General features: G+C 41.0%; 1 protein-coding gene across 1 annotated transcript in view; it reads right to left on the bottom strand.

The window, feature by feature from the left end:
- Window positions 1-17,053, bottom strand: part of LOC148222144 (uncharacterized) — an 82,274-nt gene extending 65,221 nt beyond the window's left edge. Inside the window, exon 1 of the mRNA XM_088173480.1 lies at window positions 17,050-17,053. Within this exon, the coding sequence (XP_088029606.1) occupies window positions 17,050-17,053 (4 nt within the window). The remainder of the gene's footprint in view (window positions 1-17,049) is intronic.
- Between the last annotated feature and the right edge of the window lie 920 nt (window positions 17,054-17,973).

The following is a 17,973-nucleotide window of genomic DNA, read 5'->3' as shown; positions in this document are numbered from 1 at the left end:
ATATGGTATATATACATATATATGTATGATAACATCAATATTATCTACACTACTAGGCTGTTACCATAATTGTTTTTAATTTTTTAATGATATTTTAAAATATTTTTCAATTTGACTTTTTTTTCATACTAGCAGAGCAATATTTACTGAATGCCCAGAGTGAAAAAGGCACCTCTAGCTTCTGCTTTATCATTTAGTTTGGTTTCTCTGCATCTTTTATAAATACAAAAAAAAATCTGAAGTAAACAGGTCGTAAAATCCCCTATAAATATTATCTGTTTACTATCTTTGGGGATGGGCATGGACAAAGAAATTGAACCAGAACGCTGTAAGAACAAATTTTCTTTGGGGAATTCATTCACATCTGTTCCTGCACGACAACAGGAGGAACAGAAATTATTGAGAAAAAAAGACAGAAAAGAAAGGAAATGTAACTTTCAAAAGTAAAAATGGCTTCCTCTGATCTTTAGCTGATGGTTCTGATGAGTTTTTTATTCTGCCTGACCTGATTAGCCCAATGCTAATAAAGAGCTAATGAAGAAGAAAAGACTTATCCTGAAAGTTAACTCCTTTCTGGAAAGGAGATGGATGGGTTTCTGAAAAGAGGGATAGCTGGAAAATTCACTTGTGTGTTCTTTTGTTTCCAAATTTTAATGCATCCCCTTTCAAAAGGGCTTCTGGTCATGAAATTCAGTAAACCTTTAATTTAATTCATTTAAATTTTAACAAATTAACAGACTGTCGATAGGCTATCATAATTAAACAGTAAATTATGTACAAAAGAGAAGAAATACCCTTTTCCCTTTATCTCAGAGGGGACCTGGCACTGCCCTCAGTGCTGTGGGGGAAAGGGGCACTGGGACCTGCAGGAGCCTCCCCATCCCTCGTGGGAAGTGGGCCTGGAGAAGAATGAGATGGGCTGGATTATTCTGTTTGCACCCCAAGCATCCCTTCAACCCTCCCTTTGGAATTTCCACCAATGTTGCCAACATCAGATCCCTCCTCCAAAGCCATGGACAAAGATTGGACTCTGCATCTGTGCCTTCAACACACCACACTGTAAATATAGCATAAAAACAGTATAAATACAGTGTAAATACAGTGTAAATACAGTATACACACAGTATACACACAGTACAAATACAGTATATTAGTGGTAAAAAAATTACAGAGACTCCTTGGATTGACAAGCAAATGCACCAAAGTATGAAATTCAAATTAATACTGTAATGCCTTTTATAATTTGTAATTAATCTATGCTGCATCGACCTAAATATTTTTTCTGTTTGTGCAAGAACAGGCCTGGGCCAGAACCAAAGGAAATGACTGGGAACTGGTTTTGACCAATATTTAACTCCAATCATAGTATTTAGTAAAGAAATATATATATTCATATATATATATGTATGGATAAAGGCACCCAGAAATTATATAAGGATTTTTATAATAAAACGGTTTTATAAATTTATCTGATTTTTCTCTTTCTGGTCTTTCTGCAGTGGAAAATGGTGATGTAATTCTGTGCTGAAGAAAAAACAAGCTCTATTAAACAGACAAAGATCATAAAGTCTATTTTGCTTGAATTTCCACAGCTTCAGTGCACACAACTGAAGGCCTGGCAAGTACTGAATTCTTTCAAGAACGATTTATTTCAAAGTTACAAGGCTGATGAAGGTTTTAGAGTTACAAATTCCTGTTTTTCTTGGAGCAACATCTTTAAAGATATGCAAAGAGGGATTTCTCAGCACTATTCAGAAACGAGTCTCAAGTGATTTGCCACTTTGGAGTACAGAGATTGTTTTCTAATTCAAGCAAACATTTTGAAAAAAAAAAAAAAGCAGAAAAGGATGTGAGAAAATGCTCATTAGGAAAACAACAGCGAGAATCTCAGTAGAAATGTTTAACCAACTTACCTGATTTCACAGTTGTGCTTTTAGGTCCTGGAGCAGGAGCAATGCAGATTTTTTTATGTAAGGAGAAATGCAAAAGTCACCAATGAAAAAATGAGGTTGTCAAGGGTTTGGAAAAGGCTTGGAGCAAAACCCTAACCAAAGGTCCACTAAAACCATATTCCCAAGCTGAACTTACTGCTGGACCTTAAATTATTACATGTTCTTTTTCTTTTTTTTCTTTTTTGAGGTGCTATTTTGGGTGCAGCATGCTTTGAAAATATGTAGGCTACCCTCACACAAACAGATATTTGGAACAGAACTATTTCCATAATAGATGGACATTTTCACAGGAAACATATGATAGATGGATGCAGAGATCTGAATTCTCTGGTTTGCTGATAGAAGAGCTCTGTGCTATGCACAGAAAATTCCCTCTGTGTGGGTAATGTATATTTGACTTCACCTTTTGCATATTGATCACTCCCTGACTTGCAAATCCTGAACCATGTGCAAGTGTGCGTAATATGAATAACTTTATTCCAAACTTGCATGTCTGAAGCCATATGTTCACTGAAATCTGAGCATAAATCTACTAAAATTTACTGTCCTACACTGCAGATCAATAAACCCTACAGTATTTCAGGAGGGCTGGATGTATATTATGTTTGATGGCTTTGAAGATGCATATTTCCAGCTATAATTATTTACATATAAGGTCCAGGACCAGGAGATAACCTTCAGCTTTGGTAACATTAACACTTGCAAATAATCATCACTACTCTATCACTCTCACACCCCATAATCTGCTAACATATGTCTACATTTTCTATGTGTTTATGTAGTACTTTATATGGAAATGTTTCATTACTGCCCGCAGCAACATGTGGCATTTCTTCAAGAACATTTCAGCACCTTTTAACATGGTTTCTTCAAACGTCTCTCTAATTGTGAGGATTTCATTCTGCAAATGTTATCACTGCTCAAGCAGATCAATTTTCTTAACTGCTTAATATGCATGCTCTAGGCATTTCCACAAAAATGCAAAATATACAGTACGGAATTAATATAAATAAACTACTACCAGGCTATTATGGAGCAGATTTAAGGCAGCAGGGTTGGAGATAACTCCATTTCCAGACTTGCAAGTCTTCTTATTGTAGCAACACACGTCATCTAAAATTTTTGTTTGAGATATAAAACAATTTTTTTCCAATTATTTATTATACTACCATTTTCTCTAAACCAAATTATGATATTCTTACTTACCAACACAGTGACTGCTGGTGCAGAGAGGGCTTATGGTGGAAATTTCTGCCACAATTCCAGATTTTCTGAACTTTGGCTGATTGTGCTCATATTTCTGGCTGGTCAAGCATCTTTTAAAGCTGCACAAAACCCATTTGGGTGGAGAGACCTCCAGGCAAGTCCAGATGTGGAGAAGAAAGTGGCATCTCACTAATGCAAAGGCTGGTGGCTGCCACTGATGCTTTTATGTTGCATCCAGACAACACTTCAGCCTTCCAAAAATCAGGGACCTGAAGCTGTCCAGGATGAAGGCCAAGCTTCTCTCAGTCAAGAGCAGGACTAGACTAAATTTGAAAGAACTAAAAGCAGGTGAGACCAATCCAAACCCCATTATTTGGTTGTAAACCTCAGGAAACCATTGCTGGAATGTGTCCTTCCAGCGTCCTGTTCATATTCCATCCAGGTCTTTACAGTTTGGTTTGATACTGGGGCAAGACAGGATTCATGGTGTCCTCTGGATTTTTACATCACTGCCCTCACCCTGGAGGTTCATCAATGCTGATGTTCCTGTGGGTGATGGAACAATTAATCCAATTACATAAACAATTTTAAGAAGAAGAGCCTGGTAGAAGAGCATAGCAGTTCCAGACCCGAATTTCCATCCCAGCCCTTTCCCCTGCCCTGCCTCCCCTTGCCCTGTGCACATTCTCCCACCCCTTGGCAAACCCCACAGAAATTTCCTCTTTAAATAACAGAACAGAGCAATCCCTCTGAGAGGAACAAGCTGATTTCTTCAGGAAGGTCCAGGGAAGATTTTTTTGAAGCTGGAAGAAATGCAGTTTCCCTGCTGTGAGGTTTGGTACGATGCTGCTGGAGGGATGAGTCATTGTTTCTTTCATATATATCATCAGAGTACCTATAACTGTCTCTCATCTAAATGTTAATTGTATCCAACAGAATGACTTTAAATGAATACTCTGTCAATAACACTGTTATTAATGTTCCTTGATAGGCATGGTTGGAATATTTTGTAAGATTAGTCTAATATTTCCTACAGAATCTGCTTCATGTGTTGTGTTATTGCGTCTACTTTGGATCAAAACCTGCTTGTAAAGCCTTGGGTGGCTTTTTTTTACTCTCCTCTCAAGAATTCCCATATCAGTAAGTTTTGATAGGAACTATTTGACTACAGGCATAGCAGTAATCTGGACCACAAGCATAAGTTTAGGTGTTAAATTGATATTTTCTGATTGCTCAGCAGGGCGTTTTATTGCCTTCACCCTGTGCAGCTGGCACCGCAGGAGTTGATGGCATTAACGGGGACAGAGTTAAGCTTGGTTTAGCCATGTGAATATTTTGATTTATGCCAGCTCCACCTCTGCCTCTCCAAGCGACCACGACAGGAATAATTTGGCAGCAATTCCTCGCTGTTGGCCGCTCACCTGCCGGAGACCAGGCGGGGCAGAGAGGAGAGCCCAGGTGTTCGACTGGAAAAGGAGGCAGAACAGCTTTTCCTTGGTGCCCCAGGTGTATCCCCGGCTGGAGGCAGAGGAGCAGCAGCAGTGCCAGGAACACCTGAGCAACAGGTGGGAGCCTTTGATGGAGCTGCTTTGCCAGCAAACCCTCGGCAAGTTTAAAGCACTCCCAGCCCACTTTGTTTGTAAAGAGCAAATAACTGATCCAAAGGCTGAAAGCCTCTGGGTTTGTTTTTTGTTGTTTTTTTTTTTTTTTTTTTTTTTATTCTTCCCCCCTAGTCTCATCTCCTTTTTCTCTCCTCCTGCTGTTCCTTCAGATTTAGGCCTTTTGTTTCTTCTCCTCCAGACATCTGTCCTCCGCCTGGGCTGCTGTTCCAAGAACAGATATCCCACCTCAGGTCCAGCCCACTTTGATAGTTCACAATGAGACACCAAAGCTGGAATAAACACATAGCTGAGGTGGGGGGGGGGGGGGGGGGGGGCAGAAAAAAGAAAAAGTTAAATCCCTACTTGAAAACCTGTTTTGTGTTTTCTTATTTCTTAAAGTTATTTTTAAGTGTTTAAACCAGACCAATTATAGTCAGAAACTACTTCACTTAATCCATTCCTTTATCTCCTGGGAAAAATCACCAAAGCAATTCTCAAAATGTTTAAATCCCACAGTGTGCATAAAAGCAGCAAGTAAATCTGCTCCTTCCCAGGCAAACCTTAAGGATTTCACTGACATCTTTAATTAAACCAGCAAATAGGTCGGTTTCTCTTGTGTTCTGACCAACACACTGTCAACAAGGAGGGGAAAGAAACTGAAAAGGAGGATTTGTACTGAAAAACAGCACCAGAAACATTTGTATAATCATGATCATGGTCTGGAACAGGAATGTAATCAGGAATTATTAAACATTATCAGCTACTTCCTGGCAACATATTGCTTGGATAACACTCCTGCAACTACAGGAGAGTTAGTTATGAAATAATTAAACTGCAAAATTGGAAATAGAATGAAAAAAAAGCAAACTCGAAATGCATGAAGCTGTGCAGAAGAGAAGCATGTTTATGTGTGTGAATTTATAAAGACAGATTTAATTCCAAAAGGGAGAATTGTGCAGTTGTTATTAGATCAGTAATAAGCACAGATGGCTGCAAAGGAACCATTCCCCAACCCATCCTGCCATCTCTACCCTGCAGCACTCGTGGAGGAGAAGGAAATACAAGAGTAGGGAGCAGCAGAACTGGGAATTCAGTGTTTTTAAATTTCGAAGACTGAGTCTACATCGTCGTGTGTTATTCATTATCAGTAACATTCCTGGCAAATTCACCCAACACAGATTTTGAGACACGATTGTCTAAGCTCCTTTCAGAAGTGAGACCTGATGCCACCGGGCTGCTCATCACAATCTTCTGTCGATATCAGCCCCTCACAGATATTTTTCTTTTCCTGCAGGAGGAAACTGATGTTCCCAAGGATGAAAAGGTTGCACGCAAAAGCAGGATCCAAAAATCCTGCTCTCAGCTCTGTGGAAGAAGGATTTATGATGCTCAACTAGCAAAGATAGCAATTAGCTGGAATACTCAAGAGCAGAGAGCTTGACAATCTGATGAGTTATTCTTTTGAACTGGGGCAGCAACTCATGCATAAATTTCCTTGTAAACAATTATTACAGAAATGCACTGTAAACACAATTAATCATCTCAAGGTGTTATCTCTAGGTATTTTCCCCACAGATTATGTGCCACTTGCTCAATAAATCAAATTTTAACATAAAGACATCAATAGCTGGTATTATTAATATTCCCATTCAGCCAAACATGGTTGGGTAGAAGCTAACAAGCTTTGATTACATTTCGAAAACACAGAAAGTATTACAGAAAATGGGAAAAAGATGTGAATTGTGAAACTTTGAATGAAAATAGGATTAAAGAGGAGACATATGAATCAGAACATTGGTTCAGATAAAATACGAGTACTTTGTAATTTAAAATGCATTTTCACTGATATGAATTGGAAATAGTACAGTACGTCTTGTTAATAGGAATATTAAGTTTTACATCATCTTAGATAGGTTCTTCTTATGAAACAGTATTTACAAGAGCCTTACAATAATAGGCTGCCTAATATTTCCATATGATTTCTTCTTGTGATATACACCAAGCACATTTTCATCCCTTGTTCATAATTTTCAGCTGGGGGTTGGAGTAGCCAGCAAAGGGAATGAAAACATCTCACTCCATTTCATCTCCCACAGCCCACAGAGCACTAAACAACCTCCACTCCAGATTTATTTGAAACCCACCCTTTCAGACAACCCCTTTTGGGGATTGTCCTATGGACTTTGGCAGAGTTGAGAAGATGTGGTTCAGAAGAGTGAGGGTACCAAGGGGGAAAGTCTGATGGGGTGATGGGGAAAGGAAAGAGGAGTGGAGGAACACAAGAGGAGCAGGATGCTGGAGAGGACCAAGAAGCATCACTCCAGCCTGTCAGCTTTGAATAGTTTGCAGCATAAGGAAGATAGAAGAGGCACAGAAATGGAAGAGACACAGAAAATAGACACTGGAGGGGCTCACAAAATTACCCACAGGGATTTTTCACAGGAAAGGGGACAGGAGCAGCTACCAAAGGGGTTTGAAAGTCAGAGGGAAGAGAAAGCATCAACATATGCAGTTTCTGCTCAGTTATTCCTACTTATCTCCCAGTCAACATAATTATTCCTGTTTACAAAAGAACGACGTTTGCTGAGGCTTCTGCTGCTCTGCCCCATGGCTCGTGCAGCTGGTGACACAAACACGTCAGCCCAGTCAAACAGGTGACTTTGGGAGAAGGGCACTCGTGCTCCCTGGTTTCCACGGATGGGAATGAGCTCTGAACTATCCCCCGGGGAAGGCCACAGGTGATACCTGAGAGCAGATCCCCTGGCAGAGATCATGGCTTTCACACTGTGGGGAAGAGGGAAAGCAGAATTTGCATCTCCTCAGGTTCCTCTGCTGATGGTCCTTTGTTAGTCCCCAGTGGTTCTGCAATCTTCAGGTCCACCAAAAGTGGGGAGTCAGGACAGTAGGTGGGGGAGCAATTCTCTTTTTCCACTTCTCAACATCTAACCTGATGCAATCTTTCCTCAGATCTCCCTATATGTGGAATCAAGACCACAGGGGATGGATACAGAGATTTCAAAGCCTTTTCATACCAGTCTGCTTTATTTCTTCATGTTCATTCATATAATTTGGCAGCCTCCTGCCTGTCTGTGGTGACGATCTTCAAGATTTTAAGAAGTTTGTTCACCTCTTCTCTGCAAGAAGCTTCCTGTTTTATGATCATGATGCAAGGTATTCATTTTCTATTCACTTCCTGAGCAGGATGATGGAAAGTGGCCAACAGACAAATCACACTAAAATATTGACCTAATGGTCCCCGAGATTTTTAAACTGACACTATTCACCGAGGGCAGGAATAACGAATGTATTGCATGTAGAGAGATTTATTGATTGATATGGGCAGCAAAATAGCACTGCTCAATAATTATTTCAAAGATCAGGATGTCACCTTGGTATATTACTCCTGGGTTGTTGCCAATTTTTGTTACTGTCCACTCCTGGTATGTGTACAGCCCTGAAGATAACTTGGTGTCTGCAAAACTCTCGCTTGCAAATGCAAGTGAAAATCAATTAAAAGCACGAGCACATCTGTGTGGGTGCAGAAAAGGGCCATGTTTGGAGACATTTGTCCCTTTATGTCAGGGATAGTCCTTACACAGCAAACTTCATCTCACCCAGCACTGGAGAGTGGAAGGGAGGCAGCTGAGAGCCCATAAAACACGAACAAAGGGGAGCAAATCTACGTGATGAGCCACCTCAATTCACCTTAGTAAGTTCTCATGGTGCTGCTCTCTGGCATTGCTGATGTGCTGCACACCATCAGCACTGAGTGGCTCAGATGAGTTTTCTGCTTATCAATGGCTTCTTTTTCTTTCCGTGTCTGGCAAATTTCTAATAGTGGCTGATTTCCTGTATGCAGATCCCATTTATGGTTTGTAGCACTGTATTATGATGAATTTACACTATCAATGAACATTGCTGAAGGGCCTCATTAACTTGTGCAGGCGGTGAATTTGTATTTTTCAAAATGCCACTCTTTCTCTAAAGAAATCTCGCTGACAGTGGCAGTCAAGTACTTGACTGGTTAATAAGGCAGCTCAAAGGAAACAGCTTCACTTCACTGAGAGTTTTTGTCCTTGTTTAATTTCTCCTCCTTTCTCGACAGGTTTGGAGGATGTGCGAAGATAATATATTTCAGTTTTTAATCTCGCAGTCCTGCTGACTACGATGATATAAACAAAAGCAGAAACACAGAAAATTATAGAGATACACTTAAAACAGAACCGGTAATAAAAAACCTGGGGTTCTGGCAGAGATTTCGCTCAGGCACTTCTCTACTTGGCATAATTAGGAAGTTTCTTCAAATCCTGCTAAATCCCAGCTCCGTTTTTCCATGCCTGCAAAGTGAACAAGATAATCATGCCCATAATGCGGGGCCTAAAAACCTGAAGGCATCAGCACCCAGCCCTCCAGACAGACTGCAACCTGCAAACAGTTCAAAAGCAAGCTTGTCAGACTGGCTGCGACATATGGAGCTCCAACGAGAGTATTTCCAGATATAGGAAATACCAAGCATTCTGTAAACAGAGTCGTTGGGAGTAGTTTTTTTGCAGGGATATTTTTACGACTGGTAAGTTGCAAGAATCTGTTCACAATATCTGCGCTCTCGGTTACCACCTGTGTTTTTCTCAGCAGAACGTGGGTAACATGCAGGCTTTATGATAACAATGTTGGTTTTTTTTTGTTTTTTTTTTTTTAAATCCAGCACTGTGTCTTCCAATACAGCCTCAAAGCTTTGTGGAACCTTCAGGGAGTACGTGGAAATCTTGTTCTTTGAATATGACAATATTTAGCTCTCGGAGATCTTTAAACGTAGCTAAATGTTCACAAAGGCTGTTGTAGGAGGGGGATCTTTGGGGCCCGGGGTTTTAGGAAGAATTTTGGGCACTGAGGTTGGCAGAACTTGGCCAGGGCAGCCCGGGGGAAGAAGTTTTTACAACAAGGGTGGTGAAACACTGGCACAGATTGTCTGGAGAGGTGGGGGATGCTCCATCCCTGAGAACATCCAAGGTCAGGTTTGGTGCAGCTTGGAGGAACATGATGTGGTTGGAGATGTCTCTGCTCAAGGCAGGGGGTTGGATCACAGAACCTTTAAAGGTCTTTTTTCAAGGTTCCTTCCAACTCAAACCATTCCATGACTGAGGCCACAATTTCCCCTGCAGGATCCCAGGGACTCAAGAGCCACTCCTGCATCATCCTGCTCATCTCGCTCACTGTGGTCTGTGCTGTAGGAGGGTGGAAATGGGATATCCCAAATATTTTAGGTATGGCTAGAAAGGCTGGGCCAGGTCAAAAAGACGTGCAGGAACCAGGGCTGACCCTGCAGAAGAGATGTGCTCAGTGTTGCCTGTGCCATATGGGCAGCAGGAACCACAAACTGTGAGGTCAAGCCTGGGAAATGGCAGCAACAGGCGAGACAAAAATGCATTTTCATTCAGTCTTGGGATCCAAATCCTAACACAGAGCGAGTATTTTCACTCTTTCTTTTAAACATACATGAACACATATATAACAAATATGTCTCTCTCCATACACACATTCCCATATAGATGGAGGTGAAATAAATCTGTAAAACATGAGAAATGACATCCACAAAGGTACATTTTTAGTAACATAGAAGAGAAGTGATTGACAGAACAAAGCATATGGAAACGAAGAAGAATCTAACCCACATTTAGATCTAAGAAAAAAATATTTGCCTGAAGGGAAAATATTAATTAGTTTGTCTACATGCAAGATAAAAGTCTGGAAGACATATCCATCAAAAGGCAGCAGAATAAACAGCAAAATGGAAATTATTTGTAAATTGACAGTAAACTTGGCAAACATTGAGGGGGTAAACAAGTTATTTGGCATGCAAAGCACTCAGAAATCACAGCCTCTGTCAGGAGGCATCTGTGCATATATTCACTTATTTGACAGAAATTAACATTTTGCAGAAATCTTTGTTGCATGCTAAAGATTTCTTCACCCTCCTTAATTATTTTAATTGCTGCTTCAAAAATGTTCCATATAAACATGAAAAAAGACATTAAAATCCACCAAGTCCAGTCCCACGTTATCAATAACACACAGTCCCTCTGTACAGGAGTTCAACACAAAACCTACAGGGACAGAAAATATTGACAGAAAAGAGCCACATTTGTTTCTTCTCGATTGAAATTTAAGAATCATGTGAAGACTTTCTCAGCGTCCTTTCAGCATCGTGAAAGGCTTCCAAAACAAAACACTGTCTCACAAACAAATTAATCCAACTGCTGAGAGGCCCAGGGTTAAGGAGATTCTTGTTTTCCCATTATTTGGGGGAAAATGCACGTTTGTGTGCCCATAATTCAGGTGGAAACTGGAAGGGAATGTGCCATAACAAACTCTAATGGTGGGCACTTTTATTCAAGAATAATGCAAATTAATCTACACTTCAGATATTCCCTTTCTCCCCTGCAGGGTGGGTGATGGTGAAGTCATCACAAGAATTGGATTCTGGTTGTTTGAGGAAAAGATGGATGGAAAAGATGGATGGAAAAGATGGATAATGTGAAGGTGTCAGGCTCAGAGGAGTCCTGAAACTACCCCTGAGGTCAACAGAGCCACAGGAGACCATTAATTGCACCAAGAAAGCACCAGAAGAAGGACAAAATCCTTGAATTTGGGTTGTCCTACAGGAATGGGGACTTGAGCCAAGTTCCATCAGCCTCCTTCAGCAAAACCAGGCTCTGCTGTGGATGCACAGGCTTTGCCACAGGTGTTCTGGTGGCAGGACAAGGAGTTTTAGCTTGTTTTCTACTGAAAAAAGAACTGATTCCCCAAATTACACCAGATTTCCTAAGTATGGCAGTGGTACTACACTGCTAATTATAGCCAGGGATTTATGCAAGAAGCTACATTACAAATTCAATGTAAAAATAGGTTTTTCGAATAGAATCTGAATAATTTTTTTTTCCTTCAAAATGTAGATCCACATATTGCACATGACCCTCCCCAAGTGTAAATTCACACAGTTCCAGCAGCAGTTTGATATCAGATGAAGATGTAACCCTTAAAACACAAAATAATTCTCTTTATAACATTGGAGCCATAACAAAATCCACCAACAATTTTGCAAAACTGGGGAGGTCCAAACAAAAATCACAACTTGATAACAAGAGCTGGCCCTTGATGCACTGGCTCCTTCTCCCAGTGTCACTGATTTTTGCCATGCCAGCCCAGTTTGATTAAAACAGCAAAAGCAGGAAGAGTTCATTCAAACACACCCCAGCACTGAAGGAAATCTCATGTGAGCCCAGATTAAAACCCAACCAAAAAAAAAGAAAAAACCAACAAAAAACCAAACAAATCAAATCGTTCAACTTTGCCAAATCTGAGACTGTTTGTTCCCTTTCATTAAAATGAAAACCAAGTCAAATACTCCACTTCCTCCAGGAATCCATTTCCAGGTCAGCTTCCAAAGCCAAAATGTCTTTTTTTCTTGCATTATTTTTACATTGGATTGTAACATCAGAGCAATTTGAGCAGTTGTCAGGCTGGATGCTGGTGATTCCAGGCATTCACAGCCACGCCAGGGCTGTGGTTGCTGCAACTGGAACAACAGCAAAGCCTTGGAAAGGTCTCAAAAATGCCTTTGCAACTTTTGATATCTATCTGTGATATTTGGAAACACAATATTTGTAGGAAGAAGTCCAGAAATACATCACAACAAAATGAAATCAATGGGAAATAAATAATAAGCCAAAAATTGTTTGTATTACCAGGACAACTCTGTAAATACTGAGTTGTAACAAGTTTCCACTGAGTCTCTGGGTTTTGAGCATAAAATTTCTGGAGGTTCAGTGCCTTTAACAGGCAGGAATTTGTAATGGGATTTTGGGAAGGAGTTTAGCAGGCTTTGGGGGAAACTCCACATGGATTTGAACATGCAGGCAGCTGTAGAACCCTGGGAAGAGTAGTGACAGCAAACACTCACCCCAGATATTCTTTGCCCAAAAAACAAGTCCAGTGTTAATCCACAGAATCACAAAGGTTGGAAATCCCTTCAGGATCATGGAGTGCAGCCACTGATCCACCCCTGCCCCATGTCCCTAAACACCAAATCCAGGTGGGTTTTGAACATTCCCAGGGATGGGGACCCCACCACTGCCCCAGGCAGCTGTGCCAGGGGCTGAAAACCCTTTTTGTGGAGTTTTATATCCAACCTGACCTGCCCTGTCCCTGTTCCCTGGGAGCAGAGCCCGACCCGGGGCTGTCCCCTCCTGTCAGGGAGTTGTGCAGAGCCACAAGTTCCCCCTGATCCCCCTTTTCTCCAGGCTGAGCCCCTTTCCCAGCTCCCTCAGCCCCTCCTGGTGCTCCAGACTTTGCCCCAGCAATGTTGCCTTTCTCTGGACACACTCCAGCAAATTTACCCATTTTATCCAAGAAGTTCCTTTCTCCAGCTCCTGACCATGAGCCATTGCTGCTTTCAAAGCAAAACCTCAGGATTTTCTCATCTTCAGAGACTGGAATTGTAGATCAGAGACGTGTCCAGTGAGCTCAGGGGAAATCCAACCTTGTATCTCTGCTGGGAGATGAGCAAAGCAGGAGCAATTCTCTATGAGAATTTCCTAAAGCAAACCTGTATTTGTTAAGTTTTTAAAATAGCTGGAGGCAACAGCAGGCAAGGCAAGGTACTGAAAGTATCCCTCAGAAATTCCAAGCTCCCAGCAGCAGGAAAGCTCCTGCCCATCTGAGGGAACACCCATCTTTACTCTGACAGGTCTAGGTCTCCTTTTAACAGTTCACAATTATACCATCTGCTATAAACAACCATTTCATCTGCTATAAACAACCATTTCATCTTCTATAAACAACCATTTCAGCTTCCCAGGGGGTGGGTTAGGACCTTCTGCCCTCACCTGGGACTGGTTTTCTCCTGCTGTTCATGCTGAGGTTCCACAGCACCACCACAAAGCAAAGCCCAGGGATGTCACCAGGCTTAGGAGTTGTTTGGGATCATTTTTTACTAAAAAGTTTGAATGTATAATGAAAGTTCGGTGTGATTTCTCTGCATTTAGAAGGAAATGGATTTAAAATGTTCTCCAGATTTTCCTTTTCTTGCAGGAAAGAAATCTGAATAATTAATTTATTAATTAGATAGACATGAGGGTGTGTTTTACCCTACGAATTTTGCCCTGGCTGTTACCTGCTGCTTCTCTCCCAGCCCTGCATGGCTGTAACTCCACCCACCCAATTCCAGCCATTTCAGAGGAAAGGTGCAACTTTTAATATCTCCTGCAGCACTAGCAGTTACCACTTTTTTTTTGTGAAATTCTGAGCTGACAGCTCTTTGCCCCAGATATTTAACTCCAGGAAGTATAAAACACCACTGGTAATCCAAGCTCCTACCTAAGCTGAACGTCTAGGCATAAAATAATTAAATTGGTTCTTTCCAAACCTTTATTTTATATAAGTTATAGTCTTTCTCTCCTTTCTGTGGTGCTCTAAAGGCAGAGAGGTGAGGTTTGCAAGGACTTTTGTAAGCTGGAGCAGCCTGGCTGGAAGGAGAGGGACAAGCTCCAGGCACCCTCTAAATAATTTATAAATCTGTTGACCACTCCAAGTTGTGCCATGTGTTATTTAGATACCTTACTCTTACTCAAATGTATAATTCCCCTCTCTGTCAGCTCTCAAGTCCTCCTGTGCCCCAAAGCTTGTGCATTTTTTCCACCCCTAGCAGCCACTCTAAGGAAAGATCTTCCCTCACCCTGCAGATTTGGCTCTTGAGAACAATGTGGGTTTCCAAATGTCACCTGCCCCCGGTCACATTTAGACCTTGGCTGTTTTACAGGGCAAGCCCGAGTTGTGAGGAATATCCCCTGCAAAGGGGCTGCTGTAACTGCTCTGTGCAGAAAATAAATGCATAAAAAACAGGAACACTATCGAATATATAATGGCTTATAACAGATTATGGTTTTCTTTTCCTTAGCAAAAATATCTTCAATTCAGAAGGGAAATATTTCTATTAGTGTTTATCCTTTAAACACGGCCAAGGAAAATATTTGGAGAGAAGAAATCTCTTGAAGACACCACAGTTCTTTTGTATCTTTAGTTTTCAGCCCGTCACTCACATTGTTTCTCCTCAGTCAGCTCAACAGACTAATTCTATTTAATCCTTTTCTTTTTATATGTAAAATGATACAGTTTAATGCTCCACAGTTTAATATCTGTGAAGTTTTATCTTTATTTGTTTGGGAAATTTGAGTCAGATACTCACCTACTGTAATTTCCCAAGAACAAACAAATGAAAAAGGGCAGTCCATTTTCATGCAAATCCAGCCAGCTGTTTAGCTCGGCCTGCCCTTGCCTTCTGATGTGAGGATCTGCATAAAAACCAAAGTGGAGATATGATAAAATATAAAAGGCTGACAATAACATGCAAATCGAAATCAGTCATTGGAAAACTGTGGACTCATTGTCATCAAAAGAATTAGGTGGCAGAACAAAACAAAAGAGCCCGGCTGATAAAAGTAACTATGGCACGATGGCTTTAAAATCTACAGATTTCTTATACCACAAAGAAAATTGAAATTAAACACCTCTCTAGACTGCCTGCTTTTAATCTTTTCCTTCTGAGCTGCTTCCTGACATATTCTCTGTTAACTTTTTATCAAAGGTCATTTATAATCATATTTCAGAGATAAAATAAAAATAAAATTGCATTTATTTCCAAAGTTTTAATCAAGTTCCCAGCAAAAAAAAAAAAAATAAAAAAGGCAACAAACCCCAACTACAATAAGCTGCTGAACTCTAAGAATTGTAGTCCAGACACACTAAAATATTTACAGAAAATATTAGTGGCCCCTTATGCTTCAAACCTAGAAGTTTTGGGCATAATTTTGCTGTCATTTAGATTTAGAGTTAAATCTGATGATGAATTTTGGGTATTTTTGAGGCCACACAGAACAACAGCAAATCCCTGAGTTCTGAGATCCCATGAGGCAAAGATGGTTCCAGAGGGTGTCTTGCAAGGGTTAGTTTTTATATATGAGAATATCCTCACATTTACAAAGCTGAGAGAGTATTTCAGTGATTTCTTAGAGGAATTTTCTGAAAATCTTCAACAAAGTATTCAACTTGGTTTAAAGTTTTCTCACTAAACTTGTTCCTTTCTCAGAGAAGAAACATGGATTTCCAATGCAACATATTTTTCATTCCAGAGGAATAAAAACAGTTCCCCAAAAATTCCAAGATATTTTCATAACTAGGCCACCCTAAGAACAGAAATTCAAGAATTTCACTCTGAAGTTGAACACGAAATAAATTTTGCTTTTGCTTTCCTTTGTGTGGATATTTAATTTCTATTGATGGGGTAGGGGTTTTCTTTTAGAGGCAACATCGAGAATTTGGTTGTACAAAGAGAGCTAAAAATAAGAGATTTAAAAGTGTGTTAAAAGGCAATTTCTCAATTCAGGTGGATACATCCTTATCGTAAAAACTGAGCTAAAAATCTAAAAATTGCTATTTCCACATACTGAAATGCTCAGTAGTTGGGAAATGCTGGAACTAAAGGTCCCTCTGCAGCTCTATTTTGGCCCTTGCCTGTCTTCACCATGATGTGGTTGTTAATTACTTGCTCACACACAGCTTTTCTTTTTTTTTTTTTTTTCCAGAGAAACCCAGACTCATAAGTGCCCAGGAATGACTTTGCATGAAAATAAATCAATATTTTTATTTTGCTGCTGTCTGTAGTTGGTGGAAACAGAGTAAATAATGGAATTGTAGAATGTGTTGGGTTGGAAGAGACCTTAAAGCCCATCCAGTGCCACCCCTGCCATGGCAGGGACACCTTCCACTGTCCCAGGCTGCTCCAAGCCCTGTCCAACCTGGTCTTGGACACTGCCAGGGACCAGTGACCTCACAGTCAAGATTTCCTTTCTGTGAATGAACAGGTGAATGCAGCCAGAAAGAGAAAAAAACAATTTACTGGTGCTTTGGAAATGTCTTTTATCTCAGTGCCTGATTATGAACGTGTAAAATGGAGCCAAGCCTCTCTGAAAGGAGGAGATTCCTCTCTACTCCTAGAGAAACAATTAGCAAAAATCTGTTCTTTGAAAAAAGCCCAGGGGAGAGGCTCAGGGGAGAAGTCCAAAATTTGGGCAGTGTTTGGGAAACAACAGGCCATGAGCATGAGAAATCCACACTTGCTGAAAGAGGAGGAGAAACCATTCTGAGGGATCATGGAATCAATAAGGTTGGAAAAAACCTTTGAGATCCTCAAGTCCAACCATGAACCCAGCAACCCCAGCATGGTCACCACTCACCCATGTCCTCAAGGGCCACATCCACAGCTTTTGGACAATTCCATAACTCCACCTCTTCCCTGGTTCCCTGTTCTAATGCTTTACACCTAAGAAATTTTTCCTAATATCCAGTCTAAACTTTTCCTTGTGACATTTGAGGCTGTTTGCTCTCATGCTGTCAATTGTCACCTGGGAGCAGAGCCCGACCTCCCTGTTCCACCCTCCTGTCAGGGAGCTACAGATCCATAAGGTCTCCCTTGAACCTCCTTTTCTCCAGGCTGAACAACCCAACACATTTTAGTGCACAGCACAGAAAAAAAAAAAAAAGACATATAAATATGTAAAAATATAAAAAATGCGTCTGTAATAGCATTTTCTGACTTTCCAGTCCTTAACTTCCCAACCTTTGCATTCCATTGCTCTCTTTCAAACGCAATTCCCCAAACAACAAACCAGCCAAGCCTGAAAAGTGTTCAGCCTGCAGGACCAGACGACCTTCCTTCACTTCATCAGCAAAGCTGGGACCTCCAGACTTGTTCTGCCACCTCCTGTGCCCGAGCTCCCCGCGCACTCTGTGACAGCGAACAGCTTTTTGTCCGTCCCCCGCCGCTCCAGACATGGAAAACACACAATTTGCCGGCGTTTGCACAAACATTCAGCACCGAGAAAATAATGCTCGGTTGGGTGGGGTTTGTGCTGTCCCTGAATGAGCAGGAGGTGACCCCAGAGCAGAGGGAGAAGTGTTCCCTCCTCGGCTGCTCCGGTGTGGCCGCACCAGGGATGCTCCGTATGGGCGTCGCATCCGCGCTCGGATCTGAGAGGAGACGGATCAGCCTCGGTGCAGATGGACTCAGAAAGTGCAAACAGATTTTTAACATGCCTATAAGCTGGGGCACAGGAGGGTTTTTTGACAAGAACAAAAAAAAAAAAAAATAGAAAAAAAAA

Source organism: Sturnus vulgaris, chromosome 14 (assembly GCF_052056855.1).
Source record: "Sturnus vulgaris isolate bStuVul1 chromosome 14, bStuVul1.hap1, whole genome shotgun sequence".
NCBI lineage: Eukaryota > Metazoa > Chordata > Aves > Passeriformes > Sturnidae > Sturnus > Sturnus vulgaris.
Note: the sequence above shows the minus strand (reverse complement) of the source record. Positions and strands in the feature narration are given on the sequence as shown.